At 45.8% G+C, this 27493-nt stretch overlaps 1 protein-coding gene across 1 annotated transcript; it reads left to right on the top strand.

Moving 5' to 3' along the window:
* Positions 1–426: 426 nt before the first annotated feature.
* Positions 427–26073, top strand: LOC120935790 (protein TsetseEP-like). Its single transcript, XM_040347851.1, has 4 exons — positions 427–565; positions 14710–14821; positions 25096–25356; positions 25779–26073. Exons 1-4 carry the CDS (start codon positions 427–429, stop codon positions 26071–26073), a joined length of 807 nt encoding a protein of 268 aa, XP_040203785.1.
* The last annotated feature ends 1420 nt before the right edge of the window (positions 26074–27493 follow it).

The following is a 27493-nucleotide window of genomic DNA, read 5'->3' as shown; positions in this document are numbered from 1 at the left end:
ACATCGTGATCAGCCGTGATTGGACACGGCTGATCACGTGGTAAAGAGTCTCCGCCGGAGGCTCTTTACCGAGATCGGAGATGCAGGGTGTCAGGTTGACACCCCACATCACCGATCGCTGCGTTGCGCGCCCCCACGGGCGCGCGCGGCATGAAATCCTGCAGGACGTCCCTGGACGTCCAGTCAGGATTTCAAAACCACTTCCCGGACGTAAATCGGCTATAGGCCGGGCGGGAAGTGGTTAATCTAGGCTTACCTGTAGGTTAAAGTGGTTGTAATGGGTTTACAACCACTTTAAAAGGTTGACTAATAATACATATGGAACAAGAAAGTATGAAGCTCTCATTGCTGCTACTGGTGTAGCGTTACTTGTTTTCCATCAGGGATTCTGCATATCTTATGCTGTACGTCAGTACCCAACACAGCATGAACCTAATGACCCAAAGAAAGCTGGAGCAACAGTTCTATCCTGTAGAGAGGAATACATCGAAGGCAGATGTTCCAACTACCAGCAAAAACAAAGACAAAAATTCTAGCTTTCAGAAAGCTGACAGAGCCAAATTATGTAAGTATTCCTTCATTTATTCCAAAAATAATTGCAGGTTGTTTCTTCAATGGAAAATTAATTTGCCAAAATTTGCAAAATTTTAAAGGAATTTTTATTTTTTTAAGTGTACAAAATGAAATACATTTTAATTTTTTAGCCTGGTGAAATATTTCATATGCATATTTGATATGTATTGCTTCAGGCAAAAAAGTAGAGCTCTAGTGGCCAGATTCACGAATAATTACGGCGGCGTAACGTATCCCCTTTACGTTACGCCGCCGCAAGTTTTCGGCGTAAGTGCTTGATTCACAAAGCACTTGCCTGTAAACTTGTGGCGGCGTAGCATAAAGCCATCCGGCGCAAGCCCGCCTAATTCAAATGGGGCGTGTACCATTTAAATTAGGCGCGTTCCCGCACCGAACGTTCTGCGCATGCTCCGTTAGGAAATTTCCCTCCGTGCTTTGCGCGAAATTACGGCGCCCCGACGTGTTTTTTGAACGGCGACGTGCGTAACGTACTTTCATATTCCCGTATTCCCGGACGTCTTACGCAAAAAAAAAAAAAAAATTGAAATTCGACGCGGGAACGACGGCCATACTTTAACATGGCTGGTCTAAATCTAAGCCATGAAATAGCAGGCTTAAGATTGCGACGGGAAAAACCGACTAGCGACGACGTAAGAGAATGCGACGAACGCGCGTACCTTCGTGGATCGCCGTAAACAGCTAATTTGCATACCCGACGCTGGAAAACGACGCAAACTCCACCCAGCGGCCGCCGGAGAATTACACCTACGATCCGAAGGCGTACAAAGCCTGTCGGATCTTAGCCAAAAGCCGTCGTATCTTTGTTTGTGAATTACAAATAAAGATACGACGCAGCAAATTTGAAAGTACGCCGGAGTATCAGCAGATACTCCGGCGTACTTTTTCTGTGAATCTGGCCCTAGGTGTCCTCTTATGTTGAACAGGCTAACCTATAAGAAGAGGTCCCGTGAAAATTTTTTTTTTTTTTTTAAAGCCAGCAGCTACAAATGCTGCAGCTGCTGACTTTTAATAAATGGACACTTACCTGTCCAGCCCGCCCGCGATGCCGACAGCAGAAGACGAGCAATTGTTTGTCTCTCGGCAGCCCCCGCTGCCATCCTCAGTGGGGGAATCAGGAAGTGAAGCCTTGCGGTGAAGCCCGGTTCCCTACTGCGCATGCACGAGTAGCGTGGTGCTTTCCCAGTGGTCCCCGCTGTCTCCAGGGACCAGTGTGTTTCCCAGAAGGCAGCGGGGGGGGGGGGGGGGGTTCGGCGACGGGAAGTGGAGTGACTCCCGTGGGAGTCATTCCCAGAAGTGGGTGCAAATACCTGCATTACACAGGTATCTGCACCCCCCTCCCCCCTGAAAGGTGCCAAATGTGACACCGGAGGGAGGGTTCCGAAAAGTGGAAGTTTTTTGGGTGGAACTCTGCTTTAACTTCTTTAGGGCCCTTTCCCACTGGGGCGTTTTGCCGTTAAAAAAAGCCTGTAAATCGCCTGAAAGAAGCCTCATCTGCAATCCCAATGTGAAAGCCTGAGTGCTAAATAAAAAATCATAATTCTGTTCCCGATTTTGTAGGCGCTATAACTTTTGCGCAAACCAGTCGCTTATTGCGATTTTTTTTTTTTTACAACAATACGTTGAAAAATACGTATCGGCCTTAACTGAGAAAAAAATAGTTTTTTTAAAAAAAATTGGGATATTTATTATAGCAACAAGTAAAAAATATATATATTTTTTTAAAATTGTCGCTCTTTTTTTGTTAATAGCGCAAAAAATAAAAACCACAGAGGTGATCAAATACCACCAAAATAAAGCTCTATTTGTGGGGAAAAAGGATGTCAATTTTGTTTGGGAACCACGACGCAGGACCGCGCAAATGTCAGTTAAAGCGTCGCAGTGCCGGAAGCTGAAATTTCGCCTGGGCACGAAGGGGGTTTATGTGCCCAGTAAGCAAGTGGTTAAGTTAGATATTAAGGTAAAAAAACATATTTTTGTTATTTTCAATATAATAAGGGCAAATTATTTAGTCACGTCAACCCCTGCCTCCACCCCTCTCTGCCACCAACACCCCCTACCTCCAATCGCCCTCTGCCTCCAATCTCCCCCTGCCTCCAATCACCCCCTGCCTCCAATCACCCCCTGCCTCCATCCCCCTCTGAGTTGCCACCAACAACCCCTTTCTCCATCCCCCACCCTCTGCGGTGCCACCATCCCCCTCTGCGGTGCCACCAACACTACCTGCCTCCAATCTCCCCCTGCCTACATTGCCCCCTGCCTCCATCCCCCTCTGCGGTGCCACCACAGTCACCATCACCCCCTGCCTCCAATCACCCCCAGCCTCCAATCTCAATGCGCAGTTCCAAGCCGAACCGATCTCGGCTATTTTTACTGGCACATTCCCGCAACCACGAATGGGGGGAAAGAGTGCCCGTTTTTACAAACTGTCCATAAAAATACGGACGGTTGGCAACACTGGTGGAAATGAATCACTTGCAACAGAATGCCCTGACAGTAGCTGGAAGTGTGTTTAAAAGCCCTTTCCACCAGACGCCATTTATAAAGTGGTTAAATAAACAAAGGGGCAGATCCACAAAGAAAGTACGCCGGCGTATCTATTGATACGCCGGCGTAATTTCAAAATTCCCGCGTCGTATCTTTGGTTTGAATCCTCAAAACAAGATACGACGGCATCTGGGTTAGATCCGACAGGCGTACGTCTTCGTACGCCTTCAGATCTTAGATGCAATTTTTCGGCGTCCGCTAGGTGGCGTTCCCGTCGTAATCCGCGTCGAGTATGCAAATTAGCTATTTCCGACGATCCACGAACGTACGAGCGGCCGTCGCATTTTTTTACGTTGTTTCCGTTCGGCTTTTTCCGGCGTATAGTTAAAGCTGCTATCTGGTGGTGTACTCAATGTTAAGTATGGCCGTCGTTCCCACGTATAATTTTGAACATTTTACGTCGTTTGCGTAAGTCGTCGGTGAATGGGACTGGACGCCATTTACGTACACGTCGAAAACAATGACGTCCTTGCGACGTCATTTGGAGCAATGCACCCTGGGAGTTTTGACGGACGGGGCATGCGCAGTTCGTTCGGCACGGGGACGCGCTTCATTTAAATGAAACACGCCCCCTACTCGCCGCATTTGAATTCCGCGTCATTGCGCCGCGAGAGATACACTACGCCGCCGTAACTTACGGCGCAAATTTTTTCAGGATTCAAACCAAAGCCAAGTAAGTTACGGCGGCATAGCGTATCTCAGATACGCTGCGCCGGTGCAGATCTTTGTGGATCTGCCCCAAAGTCTTTTAGTTATGGTTCCACAGCCATCTAACGATGTTGAACTCCTGAGCTTTATTTTTACAATCACTAAACTTCTGATAACTGGGAGTTGATTTTGGCAGGCTTATCTCTAGCTGAAAATGTTTTTACTAAACAGGGTTTTGAATAAAAAAAATAAAATAGATAGAGTAAGAAACTGAGACAAGAAGGACAAAGGTGTCCGGACAGAAGTGTTCTAAAATATTTGGAAAGGAGAATTCATACAAAGGTTTCATAGAGTGTTATGTATCTGGCTGGAAGGACCACGCTGGACAACTGGAGCTCGGTCTCTTGCTGCGAATTGCTTCTCTGGGTTTATTTTATCATGATTAATGACTTGTGGAATCAAGCTAAGCTTACTAAGCAAATATCTTACAATGACCCAGTTTCACTTTACTAATATTTCAACTGAGATCATGTTTTTTTATGTCAATTGCATAATGCTTTCCACTGTGTGATCACTTCTGATGTTTGATGAGATGTAAATCTGGTTTACCCGGGGGAAAAATATTGTTGTGCACTGCTACATCATAAGACTGAAATATGGGGACTTTTTATAAAGGGAACAAAGGAAACTGGGATTCAATCAGTGACCTCACTAGGGTTGGGGTCACCTGGTGCGGTAAAACATGGTGTCACCCCCCCTCCTATTTTTGAGCAAGCAGCCCAGCATTGGAGCTAGTTGATGTGTGTTGCGGCTGTCAATAAGGCCTAGAGGATAGCAGGATAGGCATATTCAAATGGCTCAGTCCCTAGGAGCAATAATGGATAATGGCCGACAGGCCCTCTTACCAGACCCAGAGAAACATCATCACTGATCCCCCCTGCTGAACGTTCGCTCACTCTGGGTGGCTGACTCTGCTCAGTAGTGCAGCATGTCTGTACCCTGGCAGTGGCTCAGTCTTTGTCTCTTTGGTGGTGCTGGGCAGCAGCATGACCCTTTCTCTGGTGATGCTGCTGGGCAACAGCGTGGCTCTCAATCTCCGGTGGTGCTGGGCAGCAGCGTGGCTCTCAATCTCTGGTGCTGGGCAGCAGCGTGGCTCTCAATCCCTGGTGGTGCTAGACAGCAGCGTGGCTCTCTCCCTCTGGTGGTGCTAGGCAGTGTGGATCTCTCTAATGGTGGGTGTACAGCATGGCTCACTCATTGTGGTAGTGCGGGTACTGTGTGGCTCTTTACCTGTGGTGGTGCTAGGCAGTGTGGATCTCTCTAATGGTGGGTGTACAGCATGGCTCTCACATTGTGGTAGTGCAGGTACTGTGTGGCTCTCTACCTGTGGTGGTGCTAGGCAGTGTGGATCTCTCTAATGGTGGGTGTACAGCATGGCTCTCTCATTGTGGTAGTGTGGGTACAGTGTGGCTCTCTCACTGTGGTTGTGCGGGTACAGCATGGCTCTCTCACTGTGGTGGTGCGGGTACAGCATGGCTCTCTCACTGTGGTGCTGCGAGTTAAGTGTGTCTCTCTCTTTGGCTTCCCCCAGCATAGTCCTCTCTTTTTCCTGTAGCAGTCACTCAGCTTTATCCTGGGTTCCAGGCTCTCAATATTTCCCTCCAGCAGAGTTCATGCTGGGGGCTGAAATCTGCTGCCTGTGTACAACAATGGAGCTGCCAATCTTTTGGGACTACATGTCCCATGATGCTCCCCTTGCCTCTTCTGATTGGCCCTCTGCTGTGGCAAATGGAGAGGAAAGCAAACCGGGCACCAAGCTGTGTGGCGAACCAGATGAGAGCTGCTCTCTTTTCTCCACTGTTGACAGGAGAAAGAGTGGGGGGCAAGTGGGGGGAGATACGATGACAGGGGGGGGGGGGGTTCTGCTGCCCCATTGGCATGGTTATATCTTCTTAGTCCTCTCCATAAAATTATCAGAAATTTGTGCTTAAAGTAGAACTATAGGCTACACTTTATTTTTAATTTTGGATAGATTAAGGGTGGGGGGGGGGGGGGGGGTTTAGCCCCTGTCAGTTTATTTTTTACCATCCCTGTCCCATTGCAGAAATTTTCCTTCACTTCCTACCCCATAGCCAAACAGGAAGTGAGAGGAACTCTATGCAAATTAAGGGAATTCATTGCCCCCCCAACCGACCCTCAGAACTAGTGTCCCCATTTTTTTTTAGGGCGGGTCTTAAACAGAAAGGGGCGTGACCTTGCCAGGAAGGGGTGTGTCATATTTTAATTAGGGGGTGCGTGAGTTTAGTCAGGCCTTGGGCAGCACAAAACCTAAATACACCTCTGGTTCACTGGCGGACTGAGTGGGGAAAAGAGCCAACTGTCACTGCTTCACTGGTGTCACCCTGCCCCCCCATAGCGACGCCACTGGATCCAATTGGAGGTTTTAGGTTGTGCACACCAGTGGCGTATGTACAGGGGTCGCAGGATTCGCCATTGCAACCTGGATCCATGCTTCAGGGGGCCCATCTGGCCCCCCCGTACACCTGAATGGGAGGGGCGACGGCAATAAGAGGAACTGATCCCCCCATGCAGCCGCTGAATGCCTGCTTCTCCTCCTCACCCTCCTGCATACATTTAGCAGCTGCAGAAAGGAAATGGAGGGTATCCGTTGCTCTACATGCCACCCCCACCACCACCTCTCCATATCTGTCCTGCTGTACCGGGCCCCTGTGTACTCCCATGGTTCCTCCCCCCCTCCCCTGTGCTTCTGGGTTACACCCTACCACCGGCTGCTGTCAGGGCTACTGTCAGGATGGAGTGTGGAGAAGGAGCTGGTAAATGTGTTATTCACCGGCCCCTTCCTTGTCTTAAGGAATAGAGTCAGTGATCGGTAACAATCAATGACTCTGTGTTTACTATGCTTCGGTTTACGAATAAAGGCCCAGATTCACAGAGAGCAAGGCGCACGTTACGCCGCCGTAGAGTAACCAATGTACGCTACGCCAACGCAGCGCAGAGAGGCAAGCAATGCATTCAGCAAGCCAGTGCTCCCAATGCTGCGCCAGCGTGGCGTGGGATTCAAAGGCGTACGCCGGCGTAGGTGGAAGTGGGCGTGACCCATGCAAATGACCCATGCAAATGAGGCGTGACCCCATGCAAATGATGGGCCGAGCGCCAGACAGATACGTATCACAAACTGCGCCTGCTCACAACCACGTCGGAACAACTGCCTAAACTACGCCGGATCACTGCGTACGGCGTGAACGTAACCTACGCCCAGCCAGACACACGTCCAACGTAAAATACACCGGCTTGTGTTCCCTGGTGCAGACCTTTGCATGTCTGCTGCTGGGTTGCACCTCCTTTATGGGGAATAACTTTACGCCGGACGCACAACTTACGCGCACCTCGCGTAGCCTGCGTCGGGCGCACGCAGGTTCGTGAATCGCCGTATTTTCCTCATTTGCATGTTTGAATGGTTAATCAATGGGAGCGGCACCAAGCACCCAGCCTAAATGTGTGCCCACCCTACCCCGGCGTAAGCAAGCTACGTCGGCGGGGTGTAGCCTGGTTTTAGGCGCATATCTGTTTGTGGGTCTGGCGCACAGATACGACATCGCACATTTGCACTTACGTCGGCATAACTTGTTATACGTCGGCGTAAGTGCTTTGTGAATCTGGGCCGAACTGTACAGAGCTGTTCCTGTTCATTAATTCTATGCTGCTGAGGCTGCAGAGACTCCTTTCTCTGTCTTAAAGGTAAAATATCTGAGGTCAGTTTAAACCCCTTTACCAAAGCCTCCCAATGGGGGGTCCTACATTTTATTTTTGAAATAATAGATAATCAAATTGTAAATAAATACATTTAAAAAATGGTAAAATAAAAAAAATACAAAATAAAATAAATACTGACACCAGTGGTGGAACTACTGGGGTCACAAAGGTCGCACTTGCAACTGGGCCCTGGATTTCTGCCACTGTGGGGGGACCCCAAGATGGCATAAAGGGGGACTGTAATAAAGTGTCTCACAATGGAATAAAAAGACCCTGGGATCAGTGGGAAGGGCATCCGCTGGGGGGGGGGGGTCTCTTTCATATTTTCCTACACCGAAGCCCTGAAGGTTCTAGTTACGCCTCTGAGTACTTTCAACACCTGCTGCAAACCTGTATTTGAAAATGCAAACTGGATTGAAAATCCAGGTCTTAGGTACATTGGCCCGGATTCACAAAGCACTTGCGCCGACGTATCTCGATATACGCCGTCGTAAGTACAAATGTGCGCCGTCGTATCTATGCGCCGACCCACAAACTAAGATACGCCTAAAAATAGGCTTCATCAGACCGACGTAACTTGCCTACGCCGGCGTAGAGTGGGCGCATATTTACGCTGGATGTATTTGGCGCTCCCATTGATTTTCTATTCACATATGCAAATGAGGGAGATACGCCGATTCACGAACGTCCGTCCGTCCGACGCAGTGCGCGTAAAGTCATACGTCCGGTGCAAAGTTATGCCCCATAAAGGAGGTGTAACTCAGCAGCATCCATGCAAAGGGCTGCACCAGGGAACACAAGCCGACGTATTTTACGTAGGACGTGAAAATGACTAGGCGTAGGTTACGTTCACGCCGTAGGCAGTGATCCGACGTATCTTAGGCAGTTGTTCCGACGTGATTGGGAGCATGCGAACTGAGATGCGCCCACGGGACGGCGCATGCGCAGTTGCCGATACGTATCTGTCTGGTGCTCGGCCCATCATTTGCATGGGGTCATGCCTCATTAGCATGGCTCATGCCCACTTCTACTTACACCGACTTACGCCAAAGGGATGGTGAACAACCTCTGCCCCCCTGTATACCCTGAGATGCCCCCCCCCCCCCACAGCAGGAATGGTCATATATCTGTAAAATTACTGATTGATGATACTAAAAGGCAAAGCTTGATTATTAAATACTGGATTTCTACACCTACAGAGCTAAATAGAAATGTGTATCGGTTCATACAAGGCTATTTTCCACTGAGATTTCTGGAGATGGTGAAAAGAAATTCATCTCTCACATGAGGTGCGCTCGCGTTAATGGCTCGTAGCAGTAGCATTCCTCTATTCACTGGTGGTGGGGCCAGCTGTTGTCTGTGACTCACATGATCCATGATTTCACAGAACTGATATGGAACAAAATGCCGTGATCCCTGGCCAAGGAATGATCTGCAAATGCAAAGCAGATTAACCAATTAGGAATCCTATTTTGACTCTGTGTGTGCAAGATAAAAGGAAACTTTCAAAGATAAAATATTTGATATGATTTATGGATATGTATGTCAAATCAAACCGGCTTGCATGCTTTTGTGTCTTGAGAAAACAAGAGGGGGGGGGGGGGGGGTACCAACCAAGCTCTGGGTGCAGATCAAACTCCTCTTTGTTGGTTTTTGAAGCTTAAGCGGAGGTTCACCCAAAAAACAAGTATATAACATTACATTCAGTATACCCCAAACATGTACAGTATGCCGTTTTTTTTTTTTTGGGGTGTACATACGGTATTATCGCTATTTTCCTTCCGGCTTCCGGGTACTCGCTCCCGCGGGAGTAGGCGTTCCTGTGCAGTGCCGTAATGTCATCGCCCATATGATTGACGTGCCTGAGAAAACTCCCACCGGCGGATAAGGCGCGTCACAACTTTCCGAAAGTAGCCGAACCGCGCGTCGGCTCTATACGACGCCTACGCAGTCAGCTCTCCTAGTCACAGGAACGCCCAGGAGCGAGTACCCGGAAGCCGGAACGAAAATACCGATAATACCATATGTACACCCCCCAAAAAAAAAAAAAAAACGGCATACTGTACATGTTTGGGGTATACTGAATGTAATGTTATATACTTGTTTTTTGGGTGAACCTCCGCTTTAAGCCCCGTACACACGTTCAGACTTTTGACCGGCCAAAATCACATCAGAATTCCGACAGAATTCCATCGGAGTAAAAGAGAACATGATCTAAACTCCGATGTAATTCCTCTGAATTTCCGATGGGGCATACATCGGAAATTGCAATCGTGTGTACGGGGTTTTAAAGCAAAAAAATGGTGAATCTGGTGAAGGTGAGGAGTCTGCAACCAATGGTGACACTCTTGTGAAAAAGCAACCTCAAAGGAACACTCTACCTATTTCTCTAATATACCTTCTAAAACATCCAGATCACGCTACTCTACAGTTCCCCAATACTTGGGGAGATCTGTCTACCCTCTTGGGATTTTTCTTGAACTTTTAGAAATATCCATATTTGGCCTGGAGGAGTCCAAGATTTGCCCTCATTGAAACTAAAATTCAGATACCACAGGTTTTGATTGATGAAAAGAATGAAGCAATGCTAGTGGATAGGATCACTAAATAATGCCCAGATATGTCAACCTTCGGTCAATAAATACCTACCACCAGGCTTTGATAATACTTACTGGAGCCTTGATGACCTAAATCTCCTTTGTTACTACAACCTATACTCAGGGCCATCTTTAAGGCAGGGCAAAAGGGGAAGCTGCCCTGGGCCCTATCATTCTTGTGGGGCCCAAAGCAGCTGCCTCATACTTGCCAACTATCCCAGTTAAAAATCCCTTGTCCCTTGAAGTTTAAGTCATGTGCTGTGTCCCGATATCTCAGTGTGAAGTGCTGCTACTAATGCTGCCCAGCTCTGCCCTATTGTTGTGTACAGATGACTCACTTGTAGACTCTGTGTTTACATGTAAATAACCATCATTCATATGCAAATAACGGGAACATTCATATGTAAATAGCGACGGCCGGTGGAATTAATATGTAAATAAAGGCGGCATTCATATGTATATCATGCCCCTCTGCAGTGAGGCGATGATGTGCTGTAACCTCTAGCAACTGATCAGTGAGCAGTAATGATATGCTGTAACCTCTGGCAACCAATCGCAATCACTGCCTGATCTGATACAGTAAACTGATTTTTAGTCTAGCTGATATTTATTGTATGTCTCTGAGCAGGTGGAGAGCGAAATTGCATGGGGGGGCAAGAACATTAGCCCTTGGAGCACTATTTCTCCCACTGATATGAGGCACTATTTACACCTTGGTTGGAGAGTAACTTGGTTTGAGAGCGTTTTGCAAGGGAAGCAAAATGTTTAAACACATTTTGACTTGATATACAAAAAGCGTCATGTCACAACTGAGTATAAAAGAGAAGAGAGTCGCCTCAAAGTGTAGCAATATGGTTACATTTAATGAACATTTAGCAACACATTTCAAGAGGCGCCTCTCTTCTCTTTTATACTCTGGAGCTCCTGCTGGATTTGGCTTCTAATCCCCTTGTGGATGGAGATCTTGGGGCAGATCCAGAAAGAATTGCATGGGCGCAGCGTATGTGAGATACGCTACGCCGCTGTAACTTACTTGTTGTCGCTTTGAATCCACAAAGAATTTGCGCCGTAAGTTACGGCGGCATAGTGTATCTCTCGCGGCGTAATGGCGCCTAATTCAAATCGGTGAGTAGTGGGGCGTGTTTCATTTAAATGAAGCGCGTCCCCGCGCCGGACGAACTGCGCATGTGCCGTCCCTAAATTTCCCGCAGTGCATTGCGCGAAATGACGTCGCAAGGACGTCATTGTTTAGACTTGGACGTAAATTACGTCCATCCCGCGATTCACGGACGACTTACCCAAACTAAAAAAAAAATCTAATTAAACGCGGGAACGACGGCCATACTTAACATAGCAAGTCTAACTATACGCCACGAAAAAGCAGCTTTAACTATACGCCGGAAAAACCTGACTAGAGACGACGTAAAAGAATGCGACGGACGCTCGTACGTTTGTGGATCGTCGGAAATAGCTAATTTGCATACTCAACGCCGAAAACGACAGGAACGCCACCCAGCGGACGCCGAAGAATTGCATCTTAGATCCGAAGGCGTACGAAGACGTACGCCTGTCGGATCTAACCCAGATGCCGTCGTATCTTGGTTTGAGGATTCAAAACAACGATACGACGCGGGAAATTTGAAAGTACGCCTGAGTATCAGTAGATACGCCGGCGTACTCTCACTGTGGATCTTCCCCTTTATGGTTACACAACCTCATAGCTCCCAACTGTCCCTGATTTCGAGGGACTGTCCCTGATTTGGAACAATGTCCCTCTGTCCCCCATTCCTTCTCATTTGTCCCTCATTTTGGTCAGATCTATATAAATGTATCTAAAATGCACTTTTTATCTATCAATAAATGTTTTCCAACACTAAACCTTTCATCTGATTTCTAAATTGCTGCATTTGTAAATTCCAAAAGCCCAAATCAAGGAATAGTAATGGTAAAAAAAAAGCACTTGTGGGTTTAACCAATCTTCTTTTTTTGTACAAATCTCCTTTAAGGGGGCGTGGCAAAGGGTGTGTCCTATGCCTGCATACTTTTGGTGATAGGTTATACATACCTCCCAACTTTTTAGGATTGAAATGAGGGACACCTATCACATTGCTATAATCTTTTTATATGGACTATACAGGGCCGTCTTTACCGAAGGGCAAATGGGGCAGGTGCCCTGGGCCCTGTCACTGTTGGGGGCCCAAAGCAACCCCCTTTAAAAAAAAAAAAAAAAAAAAATTATTATTATTTTTTTTTTTTTTTAGGGGTCCGGAGGCCCCCAGGGGCCCGGAGGCCCCCAGGGCCCCAGATGGCAACCCCCCATTTTTTTTATTTATTTTTAAATAAAAAAAATATATTTTTTTAATATTTTTTTTTTTATTAAAGGGACAATTTTTTAGGGGTCCCCAGGGGCCCGGAGGCCCCCAGGGGCCCAGATGGCAACGCCCCTTTTTTTATTTATTTTTAAATAAAAAAAAAATTTAATATATATATTTTTTTTATTAAATGGCTCAGAGGTCCCCATGTGGCAAACACCCTTTTTTTTTATAAATGTTTATTTTTTTATTTTTGTTTATATATTTTTTTTATTGAAGGGCCCAGAGGTCCCCAGGGCCCTGGATGGCAACCCCCCCTTTTTTTTTATAAACGTTTCTTTTATATATATATATTTTTTATTTTTTATTAAAGGGCCCAGAGGTCCCGGATGGCAACCCCCTTTTTTTTGTAATTTATTTTTATTAAAAAAAAAATGATTAAAGGGCCCAGAGGTCCCCATGGCCCCAGATTGCAACCCCCTTTTTAAAATATATTTTTTATATATATTTTTTATTTCTTTTTTTCTTTTTATTAAAGGGCCCGCGCTACTAAATTTGTGGCAGCCCCCCCTGCTTCTCAATTTCAGGCGGCAGCACCCCCCCCATCCCGGTTCTCTGCTCCAGGGGGCCCATGCCTGAAGCTGTGTAAGTGGCCCCATAATTCCTGATGGCGGCCCTGTCGCCCGTTAAGCCCCTGTGCTGCCCACAAATCAGGCTGAAAATCATCAGCGGCACGCAGCCAGTGACAGTACTGCTTCCCTTCCCAGTGTTTTAAAATGTACAGCACCCCTGGCTTCCCTTTAGACGTGCACTTCTCCCTTCCTGCCACTGGGTGCTGCTTGTATATAAAAGGGAATTAGAATGTGATTTTATAACATCCCCAGTTTGCTCTTCCCGAGGCTGACTTCTTCATGTCCTGCTCCTCAAGGTATGTCACTGTTTGCTAATCTATATTGTAAATATAAGTTTTCTCTAGAGTGTGCCCAAAGTCTTTATAATATTTGATGATTCACTGCAGGTCTGGTCAGTGTTTTAAAAAGTTCCTCTATTTTACACATGGCATGGCATGGGGGTCACAGCACGGTCTGTCCATTCTGCTTTAGAACAATGGGACCCCATGCCATGCCATGTGTAAAATAGAGGAACTCTTTAAATCACAGACCAGACCTGCAGTCCAGGCTGAGTAAGGCCTCAGAGCACATGGCATTACTGTCTGTATTTAACTGCTTGATGGGCTTATTTTGGGCCTGGCTGGTTCACATGTATGTGTTTTGGCGGCCCACATTTGCGCAGGCATAGCAGCCTATTCATTTGAATGGGCCGCCATGCCTGCGTTTCCTGCAAAGAAAAGCGCATGCCTCATGTAATAGGCTGCACACACGGCACGTCTATGACCACCAAGCACTGAAATACAGCACTGTCTGTCCATTCTGCTGTCTGCTGTGACTTATCTGCAGTTCTCGCACTGTCAATCTTACTGCATTTTTAGACGTTTAGGTCACGCTTTTAAAAACACAGTGCGTTTGTGTGTGCAAGAACTGCAGGTAAGTAGCATGGCGCAAAAGCAGAATGGATTTCAAGGCAACTGTATTTTTAAAATGCTGAATGCACCTTTTTTTCTGCAGGAAACAAAGGCATGGCGGCCCATTCAAATCAATGGGCTGCTGTACCTGCACAAATGAGGGCCGCCAAAACATACATGTGAACCAGCCAGGCCCAAAATAAGCTGGAGGGGGGCCCAAAAAAATGTTTGCCCAGGGCCCAAACCATATTAAAGACGGCCCTGGGACTATACAATGAAGGACTTATGAATAAATGGTTGTGGAACGAATCATCTGAGTTTCCATTATTTCTTATGGGGAAATTTGCTTTGATATACAAGTGCTTTGAATTACAAGCATGTTTCTGGAATGAATTATACTCGCAAGCCAAGGTTTGGCTGTACTTACTTGTTATATTTATTGTATCTCTTGCACTTTCATAAATACTATTCAGCCTATACGTCTTGGTGAGACATTTCCAGTTGGGGGAGCTCTAGGCTTTTATTACTCTAGTACACAGACATCGGCTATTCCTCATTATTGTTTGTTAAAATTTGAACAAGCTGTGTGTTTTCTCTATCCAGGCAGACTATAAAAACGTTATTTGTATTTTTTTTTAATGGAGATATCCTGCAAAGATTGTGTCAGACATTTTAGGTCATAATTTGTGCAGTCTTTTACACTTTTACTGGGCTCCAGGGTTTGCACCAGGAACACTGACCACATGGCGTTTGTATAGTCTCGCCATGCGGGTTTCCTCCAAGTTCTCCAATTCCCTCTTACAATTCCTAAACACACTGGCCCAGATTCAGTAAGATTTGCGCTGAAATTACGGAGGCACAGGGCAACAATTTTGCCCTGCGCCCCCGCAAATTTGCGCCGCTGCCCTCGATTCACGGAGCAGTAGCTCCGTAAATTGCGAGGGCGCGCCGGCAAAATTGCCCGGCGTAAGCGCGCGCAATTTAAATGATCCCGCAGGTGGCGGGAATCATTTAAATTAGGCGCGTTCCCGCGCCGATTTTAAAGCGCATGCGCCGTCGGGAAACTTTCCCGACGTGCATTGCGGCAAATGACGTCGCAAGGACGTCATTTGCTTCAAAGTGAACGTGAATGGCGTCCAGCGCCATTCACGTATCACTTACGCAAACGACGTGAAATTAAAATTTCACGATACGGGAACGGCGGGTATCCTTTAGCATTGGCTGCCCCTACTATTAGAAGGGGCAGCCTTACGCTAAAGACGCCGTACGGAAACTCTGTACCTTGCGTACGCAGGGCTCGCGCAACATTGTGAATCGGTGTTAGTATGCAATTTGCATACTATACACTGAGCACAATGGGAGCGCCCCCTAGCGGTCATCGCAAGAATGCAGCCTAAAATCTGCGTGGCATAAGGCTCTTATGCCACGCAGATTTTAGGCTGCAGTCGGCGTTACGATGTTCCTGAATCAGGAGCATTCGTAACGCCGGAGCAAGTCAGCAATTGCGCTGCGTAACTATGGTTACGCAGGCGCAATTGCTCTCTGAATCCGGGCCACTGCAAGGATAATCAGCTTCCACTTGCATTGCCCGTAGTCAGGCTCGGACTGGGGGGCTTTGCGGCGGGGGTAATGATGGGATGTGTGGTGTTCCAGCACCTTGTACCTCTGGACCCCTTTACATTACACAGCACCCTGCACCTCTGGACCGATTTACATTACACAGCACCTACACCTCTGGACCCCTTTACATTACACAGCACCCTGGACCCCTTTACATTACATAGCACCGCACCTCTGGACCCCTTTACATTACACAGCACCCTGCACCTCTGGACCCCTTTACATTACACAGCACCCTGCACCTCCGGACCCGTTTACATTACACAGCACCCTGCACCTCTGGACCCGTTTACATTACACAGCACCCTGCACCTCTGGACCCGTTTACATTACACAGCACCCTGCACCTCTGGACCCCTTTACATTACACATCACCCTGCACCTCTGGACCCCTTTACATTACACAGCACCCTGCACCTATGGACCCCTTTACATTACACATCACCCTGCACCTCTGGACCCCTTTACATTACACAGCACCCTGCACCTCTGGACCCCTTTACATTACACAGCACCCTGCACCTCTGGACCCTTTTACATTACACAGCACCCTTCACCTCTGGACCCCTTTACATTACATAGCACTCCACCTCTGGACCCCTTTGCATTATACAGCCCCCCACAATTTGTTACACAGACACCCCCTAACAGTTCTGAACCCCCTGCATGTTACACAGACCTCCCTACAGTACAAACCCCCTCCCTACAGTACAGACCCCCCTACATTACAGACCCCCTCTACAATACAGACCCCCTACATTACAGACCCCCCTCTACAATACAGACCCCCTACATTACAGTCCCCCTCTACAATACAGCCCCCCTCTACAGTACAGCCCATACAGACCCCCCTACATTACAGAGACATGACCTGCCGTAGTGTGTTTCCAGTGACTGCGATAGGGATGTCACACACTGGAAGCTGCTTTGAGAATCAGGAGCAGGGTCTGACTGGAATAGTTCAAAGATGTGTTAAAGAGAAATTCTACTTTCATAAAAATAAAAAATACAAAAGTAATATAGCAAATAAAACTGCCAACCAAACCATTTTGCAATTTTATGGTATTAAAAAGACATTTTCATTTCAATCCCCCCCAGAAATGTAATTTCCTGCATGATTGGCTCACTGATTTTCCCACTTCTCTTCATGATAAAGTCACATTTTAGGCATCGTCCTCTGCAATAGGAATTTTGGTGAGATACTCCTTAACCACTTAAGACCCGGACCAATATGCAGGTTAAGGACCTTGCCCCTTTTTGCGATTTGGCACTGCGTCGCTTTAACTGACAATTGCGCGGTCGTGCGACGTGGCTCCCAAACAAAATTGGCGTCCTTTTTTCCCACAAATAGAGCTTTCTTTTGGTGGTATTTGATCACCTCTGCGGTTTTTATTTTTTGCGCTATAAACAAAAATAGAAAGACAATTTTGAAAAAAATGCAATATTTTTTACTTTTTGCTATAATAAATGTCATGTTACATGATATTGTTTTATTATAATGTACTGTCTCTTTAATGTCCATCTTAAAGTGGTTGTAAACCCACATTTTTGACTTTTGCCTACAGGTAAGCCTTATTATAAAGAATATCTCCTAAACCTGTACGGTTTAGGAGATATTCCCCTCGCAATGCGCCGCTGATTGCAGCGGCGCATGCGCAGGGGGGATCCTCGGCTGAAGGGCCGGCATGCCGGAATGAAATCTCCCGCGCGCATGCCCGGGAGTGACGTCATCGCCGCTCCAGCCAATCACAGCACTGGAGCGGCGATACCCGGAAGACACGCTCAGCGTGGACCAGGTAAGTTCCATACACTTCGTTCCGAGGTAAGTATTTCATAATGAGCTAATATGCGGTGCATACTAGCTCATTATGGCTTTTGCCTTGCAGGTGTAAAAAATAATAATAATGTATATGCGGGTTTACAACCGCTTTAAGTTTGTCTCTTGTGCCACTCCGTAGTTTGAATGCTGCTGAGTTTTCTCCTCCCCCTCTTCTCTGTATCAGCCATTTTATGCTGTACTTTCTATGTGACCTGCATCTTCTAAACCTGCATGGAAGAATTGTTCTTTTACCTGTTGTAACTTTACATTCTACGGATCATACGACGAATAAACATCGCCAGATCTTCTTTCATGTGAGTCTTGAGACCCGGACCAAAATGCAGGTAAAGGACCAGGCCCCTTTTTGCGATTCGGCACTGCGTCGCGTTAACTGACAATTGCGCGGTCGTGCGACGTGGCTCCCAAACAAAATTGACGTCCTTTTTTTCCCACAAAAAAGAGCTTTCTTTTGGTGGTATTTGATCACCTCTGCGGTTTTTATTTTTTGCGCTATAAACAAAAATAGAGCGACAATTTTGAAAAAAAAGCAATATTTTTTACTTTTTGCTAAAAAAAATATCCCCCAAAAATATATAAAACATTTTTTTTTCCTCAGTTTAGGCCGATACGTATTCTTCTACCTATTTTTGGTAAGAAAAATCACAATAAGCGTTTATCGGTTGGTTTGCGCAAAATTTATAGCGTTTACAAAATAGGGGATAGTTTTATTGCATTTTTAATAACTTTTTTTTTTTACTACTAATGGCAGCGATCAGCGATTTTTTTCATGACTGCGACATTATGGCGGACACTTCGGACAATTTTGACACATTTTTGGGACCATTGTCATTTTCACAGCAAAAAATGCATTTAAAATGCATTGTTTATTGTGAAAATGACAATTGCAGTTTGGGAGTTAACGACAGGGGGCGCTGATGGGGTTATGTGTGACCACAAGTGTGTTTACAACTGTAGGGGAGTGTGGCTGGTGGTGTGAGGTCATCGATTGTGTCCCCCTATAAGAGGGATCACACGATCGATGACGCCGCCACATTGAAGAACGGGGAAGCCGTGTTTACACACAGCTCTCCCCAATCTTCAGCTCCGGGGACCGATCGCGGGACTCCAGCGGCGATTGGGTCCGCGAGTCCCGCTGTCACGGTCACGGAGCTTCGGACCGCGCCTGCGACCCCACGGCTGGGCTTAAAGGACAACGTACATATACGTTGATGTGCCCAGCCGTGCCATTCTGCCAACGTATATCGGCGTGAAGGGGTCCTTAAGTGGTTAAAGCACATCATTCTACTGTTTACTGAAAACAGAATGAGGCCTACAAAGAAAAGAACACAGTACCTACAGTGAAATATGGTGGAGGTTCAATGATGTTTTGGGGTTGTTTTGCTGCCTCTGGCACTGGGTGCTTTGAATGTGTGCCAAGGCATCATGAAATCTGAGGATTACCAAAGGATTTTGGTTTGCACTGTAGAGCCCAGTGTCAGAAAGCTGGGTTTGCGTCTGAGATCTTGGGTCTTCCAGCAGGACAATGACCCCAAACATACATCAAAAAGCACCCAGAAATGGATGGCAACAAAGCGCTGGAGAGTGGCCAGCAATGAGTCCAGATCTAAATCCCATTGAACACCTGTGGAGAGATCTTAAAATTGCTGTTGGGAAACGGCGCCCTTCCAATAAGAGAGACCTGGAGCAGTTTGCAAAGGAAGAGTGGTCCAAAATTCTGGCTGAGAGGTGTAAGAAGCTTATTGATGGTTATAGGAAGCGACCGATTTCAGTCTTTTTTCCAAAGGGTGTGCAACCAAACATTAAGTTAAGGGTGCCAAGAATTTTGACCAGCCCATTTTTGGAGTTTTGTTAAAGATTATTAGGTAGATTCACAAAGAGTTAGGCCGGCTTATCTACAGATAAGCCGACCTAACTCTGAATCTAAGCCGACCTATGTTTAAGTGTATTCTCAAACAGAGATACACTTAAACATACCTAAGATAGGCTGGCTTGCGCCATTCTATCTTAGGCTGCAATGTTTCTTTTGCCCGCTAGATGGCGCTGCCATTGCAGCCGGCCTAGATTATGTAAATGAGGGGCTACACCGATTCCCGACGATTTACGAGCGTACGCCGGGCCTACAACGTCGAGTTACGTCGTTTCCGTACGCGATAGGCCGCCTAAAGTTATTCCACCTATGAGGTGGAATAACAATGTTAAGTATGGCCGCCGTTCCCGCCGCGAGGTTCGAATTTTTTACGTCGTTTGCGCAAGTCGTCCGTGAATCGGGATTTACGTCGTTTACGTACGCGTCAAAATCAATAGGCCCGTACGGCCTACTTAGCCGCAATGCGCACTGGGAAATGTAGTCGCCCGGCGCATGCGCAGTGTAAAAAACGTCAAAAAACGTGAGGTCAAGCCTCATTTCAATAATACACGCCCCCCTCCCAGTCATTTGAATTAGGCGCGCTTACGCCCGCTCGTTTTAGGCTACGACGCCTAAAATTTGAAGGTAAGTGGTTTGAGAATCACTTTTAACCTAAATAATTTAAGGCGGTGTAGCCTAAAAAGAGTAGGCTAGGCCGTCCTAATTTTAGGCGCCTGTACGTGAATCTACCCCTATGTCCAGTTTTATTTTTGTTTCCTCCCTTTTTTTGTTTTGTTCCAATACACACAAAGGGAATAAACATGTGTATAGCAAAACATGTGTTACTGCAATACTTTTCTGTGAGAAATACTTGATTTTCTGGAGAAATTTCAGGATGCAACAATTTCGGCCATGACTGTATACAGCGATCAGTGTTATAAAAATGCACCGATTACTGTGTAAATGACGCTGGCAGGGAAGGGGATAAACACTAGGGGGCGATCAAGAGGTTAAGTGTGTCCTAGGGAGTGAATCTAACTGTGGGGGGGGTGGGCTACCACTGACATGACAGCGATCACTGCTCCCAATCACAAGGAGCAGTAGATCCCTGTCATGTCACTAGTCAGAACATGGAAATACCTTGTTTACACAGGCATATCCCCATTCTGCCTCGGTCACACGATTGCGGGCCGCCGGCGAACATCGAGTTTGCGGGACCCCTGGGCATGCTCCCACGCCCGCAAGGCGGCAAATTAAAGGGACATACCTATACGCCCATTTGTCTACCTGTGCCATTCTGCCGACGTATATCTATGTGCGGCGGTCGGCAAGTGGTTAAAGAGGATGCTCTAGGTTTAGGGGACCAGTCACACAGATAGAGGGAACCTATGGAAACATAGGGCTAGATTCAGATAGGAGATACGACGGCGTATCTCCTGGATACGCCGTCGTATCTCTGAGTGCTGGCCGTCGTATCTATGCGCCTGATTCAGAGAATAAGCTACGCATAGATTTCCCTAAGATCCGACTGGTGTAAGTGTCTTACACCATCGTATCTTAGGCTGCATATTCACGCTGGCCGCTAGGTGGCGCTTCCGTATAGTTACGCAAGGAATATGCTAATTAGGTATTAACGCCGATTCAGAAACGTACGTCCCGCCGGCGCATTTTTTTACGTCGTTTGCGTTAGGCTTTTTTCGGCGTATAGTTACCCCTGCTATATGAGGCGTAGCTAATGTTAAGTATGGCCGTCGTTCCCGCACCGAGTTTTGAAAATGTTACGTTGTTTGCGTAAGTCATTTGCGAATAGGGCTGTACGTCATTTACGTTCACGTCGAATCCAATATGTCCTTGCGGCGTACTTTGGAGCAATGCACACTGGGATATTTTACGGACGGCGCATGCGCCGTTAAAAAAAAACGTCAAAAACGCAGGGTCAAGTGAAATTTAAATAAAACACGCCCCCAACATCCCCATTTGAATTAGGCGGGCTTACGCCGCCACACATACGTTACGCCGCCGTAACTAAGGGCGCAAGTTCTTCCTGAATACAGAACTTGCGCCCAAAGTTACAGCGGCGTAACGTATCGGAGCCCATAGAAACAGGTAAGTACACCTTCTTCCTCTACCCCTAGGCTAAAAAGAGAATTTAACCCTTGGAGTGTGATTGGGTGCCCTAATGCAAAGATTATTTTTCCGGTGTTGGGCTTTAAGTGACCCATCAGACTTTTCATAATCCCTTCATTGTACACATCTTTCCCTGGAGTCGTAGGCAACTACTAAGTCTTGTCGGGGAGATTTCACAGCTACATTCATGCAAATAAGAATTCATGTGACAAGACTTGACTGCAGAGACTGAGCTTGTGGATAACTCCATCCAGCAACTTGATTAACAGCGGCATCCTCCTAAGCCTTTATCAGTCCTGACATGCAGTGATGCAGGCCTAATTACTAATCTCGTGTAATGGTCTACATCAGGAAACAAATTGCAGAGACATTTTGCTGTCGGGTTCAGAGATATTTATGGAAACGTTCGTACTTTTTTAATGACGACTGTTGACTATGAAAGAGAAGTGATTGGATTTCAATTTACTGTCGTTATATATTAGCAAAATGATGCAATGTGATTGGCTGCTATGAAAGACTGATCATGGATTGCAATCATCCTACTTGGCAATAGACAGTTATATAATTCCTTTAGTGAGAAGGAAAAGTGATGTCTGCTTTCAGTTTCTATTATAAGAAAAACAATGATAGCATTGAGATGGATAATATATATGTAACGGTCAGGGGTTAACGCCGTTACGATATTCCATTCCACCAACCCAAGATAGCTTCCGACCCATTGGATTTCCCCCAGAAGAATGAGACACACACAGCTCTGTTCTCTGGTTCCAAACGGAATGATTTTAACCACTTAACGACCGCCACACGACGATATACGTTAGCAGAATAGCACGGCTGGGCAGATGGACGTACCGGCACGTCCTTTACATCTACCCAGCCATGGGTCGCGGGCATGCGCCCGTGACCCGGTCCGAAGCTCCGGGACCGCGAGACCCGAAGACCCCATCGCCGCTGGTGTCCCGCGATCGGTCCCCAGAACTGAAGAACGGGGAGAGCCGCGTGTAAACACGGCTTCCCCGTGCTTCACTGTGGCGGCTGCATCGATCGTGTCATCCCCTTTATAGGGAGACACAATCGATGACATCACTCCTACAGTCACACCCCCCTATAGTTGTAAACACACACTAGGTGAAACATAACCCCTTCAGCGCCCCCTGTGGTTAACTCCCAAACTGCAACTGTCATTTCAACAATAAAGAATGCATTTTAAATGCATTTTTTGCTGTGAAACTGATAATGGTCCCAAAAATGTGTCAAAATTGTCCGAAGTGTCCGCCGTAATGTCGCAGTCACGAAAAAAATCGCTGATCGCCGCCATTAGTAGTAAAAAAAAAAAAATAATAAAAATACAATAAAACTATCCCCTATTATGTAAACGCTATAAATTTTGCGCAAACAAACAGATAAACCCTTATTGCGATTTTTTTTAACCAAAAATATGTAGAAGAATACGTATCGGCCTAAACTGAGGGGAAAAATATTTTTTTTATATATTTTTGGGGGATATTTATTATAGCAAAAAGTAAAAAATATTGCATTTTATTCAAAATTGTCACTCAATTTTTGTTTATAGCACAAAAAATAAAAACCGCAGAGGTGATCAAATACCACCAAAAGAATGCTCTGTTTGTGGGAAAAAAAGGACGCCAATTTTGTTTGGGAGCCACGTCGCACGACCGCGCAATTGTCAGTTAAAGCGACGCAGTCCCGAATCGCAAAAAGGGGCCTGGTCCTTTACCTGCATTTTGGTCCAGGGCTTAAGTGGTTAATGGTAAACTCAGGTTTCTTATATACAGTTACAAAGCATGCTGCAGTAAGAAAAGGGACAATGACATACTCCACCCACAACATTACACAATGGGTGCTAACGAGTCCCCCTCAATCCACATCTTAGACAGACTTTCTGACTCCGCGATAAGCTATTCTCACCTGCTACACAATACACATTCCTTTAGTGAACATAAGTCAGACGACTGACCTTTAGAGTGTGTTAACTCACAACACATATTAGCATCAATAGAACTTTCAACACAATACAGGGTTAGTTAGCATAGCACCATGAAATATCTTAGGAGTCAGGCTTAATTAACACAATAGACAATAGAATGCAATCACAGCAAGCTTTCATCACTACAGCCAGGTAGCTGGAGGTGATTAACATCTCAACAGTCTATGTTCCACACTGAAGGACACACTCTATTGACCTGTTGTGTTCAGAATGAACAACTTGTAATATTTCAAGATATCCTGCAATACATGAATTATCATTACTGTCCCATCTCATGTAATTCAAGATATCAGTTCTCAGTCATCCTATGCCCCTAGTGGACATAGGATGACCCTAGACGCAAGAGTCATTGGTGAAGCTGACACAGGAGTACCCCACATCCTCCAAGGGCCTCTGGGTCCCACGGGCCATATTGTTACAATATATATATATATGTACATACAGTTGTGCTCATAAGTTTACATACCCTGGCAGAATTTATGATTTCTTGGCTATTTTTCAGAGAATAGGAATTATAACACAAAAACAAAAACAAAAGAAACTACCCAGATGACCCTGATCAAAAGTTTACATACCCTGGTGATTTTGGCCTGATAACATGCACACAAGTTGACCCAAAGGGGTTTGAATGACTATTAAAGGTAACCATCCTCACTTGTGATCTGTTTGCTTGTAATTAGTGTGACCCTTGCATCCAGTGCTGCACTGACGTTTCTGGATTCTGAGTCATGGGGAAAGCAAAAGAATTGGATCTGCGGGAAAAGGTAGTTGAACTGTATAAATCAGGAAAGGGATATAAAAAGATATCCCAGGAATTGAGAATGCCAATCAGCAGTGTTCAAACTCTAATCAAGAAGTGGAAAATGAGGGGTTCTGTTGAAACCAAACCACAGGTCAGGTAGACCAACTAAAATGTTGCCAGGGTATGTAAACTTATGAGCACAAATGTGTGTGTGTGTGTGTATATAAATATATACTGTACATACAGTACTGTGAAAAAGTTTTAGGTATGAACAATTCTTTCAGAAATAGAAGTGTTAATAGTTTATTTTTATCAGTTAACAAAATACAAACTAAATGAACAGAAAAAAAAATACAAATCCAATCAATATTTGGTGTGACCACCCTTTACCTTCAAAACGGCATCAATTCTTCTAGATACACTTGCACAATTTTTGAAGGAACTCGGCGGGTAGGTTGTTCCAAACATCTCAGAGAACTAATCACAGATCTTCTGTGGATGTCGGCTGCCTAAAATCCTTTTTGTCTCTTTAATCCCATACAGACACAATGATATTGAGATCAGGGCTCTGTGGGAGCCAAACCGTCACTTCCAGGACTTCTTGTTCTTCTTTATGCTGAAGATAGTTCTTAATGACATTTGCTGTATGTTTGGGGTTGTTGTCCATTTCGGGGTAAAATTTGGGGCCAATCACACACCACCCTGTGATTGGCATGATGAATAAGTATCTACCTGTATTTTTCAGTATTGAGGACACCATTGACCCTGACCAAATCTCCAACTCCATTTGTAGAAATGCAGACGTGCAAGGAACCCCCACCACGCTTCACTGTTGCCTGCAGACACTCATTATTGTCTCCAGCCTTTCGAGAACAAATTGCCTCCTGCTACAGCCAAATATTTCACCTTTTTACTCTTCAGTCCAGAGCAGATGCTGCCATTTTTCTGTACCCATGTTTCTAAGTTTTTGAACCCAAGCCTAAACTCAAGTCTGACCTCAAGCCTGATCCCAAGCCTGATCCCAAATCTGAACTCAAGCCTAATCCCAAGTCTGATCCTAAGCCTAAAACCCAAGCCTAAACTCAAGCCTGAACCCAAGCCTAAACTCAAGCCTGAACCCAAGCCTAAACTCAAGCCTGATCCAAAGCCTGAACTCAAGCCCAAACTCAAGCCTGATCCTAAGTCTGATCCAAAGCCTGAACTGAAGCCTGAACTCAAATCTGATTGAAAGCTTGAGGCTTTGTACACACGATCAGTCCAAACTGATGAAAACGGACTGATGGTCTGATGTGCCTACACACCATCGGTTCAAAAACCGATCGAGTCCAACGACGTAAAACACAACGACGTGCTGAAGAAAACTAAGTTCAATGCTTCCAAGCATGCGTCGACTTGATTCTGAGCAGGTTTTGAACCGATGCTTTTGCGTACTAACCATCGGTTTTGACCGATCGGTCAGGCGTCCATCAGTCCGATTTTAAAGCAAGTTCTAAAACTTTGGTCTGAAGGACAAAAGTCCGATGGGGCATACACATGGTAGGTTTGGACTGATGAAACTGAACTTCAGTAAGTTTTCATCAGTTTGGACTGATCGTGTGTACAAGGCCTGAACTGAAGCCTGAGCCCAAGTCTGAACCCAAGCCTGAACTCAAGTCTGATCGGAAGCCTGAACCCAAGCCTGATCCTAAGTCTGATCCAAAGCCTGAACCCAATCCTGAACTCAAGCCTGATCCAAAGCCTGAACCCAAGCCTGAACTCAAGCCTGAGGCCAAGTCTGGTCGAAAGCCTGAACTTAAGCCTGAGCCCAAGTCTAATCCAAAGCCTGAACTCAAGCCTGAGCCCAAGACTGATCCTAAGCCTGATCCAAAGCCTGATCCCAAGCCCAAACTCAAGCCCTAAGCCCAAGTCTGATCCAAAGCCTAAACTCAAGCCTGAGCCCAAGTCTAATCCAAAGCCTGAATTCAAGCTCATCACTACTGGTAAGGGATATTCCCTACTCCAATCTACACTCACAAAAAAACATTTTTATTGCTAAGACACTTTATCGACTAATATATTTTATTTCAGCAGCATCACCTAAAAAAAATGTGCTGGCGTTATCGGTCATGAAACTAGATACCTATACCTGGTATGATATACCACAGACGTTGTGAAAATGAAAGCTTGAGGGGCTTAATCGTCGTTTAGCTTGAAATCTCTGTTATTAATGTTGACATGATTCTCATTACTGATGTATAGCGTCTAGGTTTCCATGGCAACTATTGCCAGCACCATGAATATTAAGAGGACCATCTCAATCAGCTCTACCTGTTGTGATTGCAAAATGGCACTTTCCCACTGAACTCTTACAGCATATCTAGATACAAATATGTATTTAACCCTCAACTGACTTTTCTGACCCCTCAGTAAGCTGAAGTGTTATGTAGCCCAAGGATACGGATATATTATGAAGCACCGAGTTGCTTGACTGTCTTAATTTTTGTCTTTGCGAAGAACAAGATGACTTGTATTCGCTAAAATGATGATTATCACAGAGTCAAAAGCCTACTTGAATGTGCTCTTTGCTAAGTGGTTTGAGTAGCGCAACACTTTTGGGCTTGCCTAAAGCTGAATTTCAGATATGGCAATTTTTACATTTAAAGGGGCTGTAAACCTTCAAGTTTTTTCACCTAATGCATCCTATGCGTTAAGGTGAAAAAACATCCAATGATTACAAGCCCCCCAGCCCCCCGGTTTTCTTACCTGAGCCCTTGAAAGCCCCACATCGAGAGCGCGCTTGATTTTGGGCCGGTCTTCTCGGCTCTTTATTGGATAGATTGATAGCAGCGCAGCCATTGGCTCAGCTGCTATAAGGCTGCATTCACACCTGAGCGTTTTGTCGCCTGAAGCGCGACGCTCAAATACGCTAGAGGGGAAAAAATACATTATTCCTTATGGAGATGGTTCACATCTGCACGCCAATACGCCTGACGCCGAACGCCTGAAGCTCAAACAAGTTCCGGACCCTTTTTTGTTGCGCGTATCGGGCGCTTTGGGCGTTTTTGAGCGTTTCCATTTCCCATAGAAAGTAATGGAAACGCTCGATTCAAGCGACTAGCGCGACAACGAGCGTTTGCTACGGGTGTTTCGTCGCTTTAATCAATAGAACTTTTCACCCAGGCAGAAGATTAAAAAAATCTACCAACATAGCAACAAGTAATGAAAAGATGATAATTTTTCCTATTGGCTAAAATAAAAAACGTCGAAGTACAAAAACGTCGGTCGACGCTGTATGCAAACGCGCAAATAAGCATGAATACGAGCGACAAAACGGCGGAAA

The sequence above is a fragment of the Rana temporaria genome, chromosome 4 (genome assembly GCF_905171775.1).
Source record: "Rana temporaria chromosome 4, aRanTem1.1, whole genome shotgun sequence".
Lineage (NCBI taxonomy): Eukaryota > Metazoa > Chordata > Amphibia > Anura > Ranidae > Rana > Rana temporaria.
This window is presented reverse-complemented; position numbering and strand designations above follow the sequence as displayed.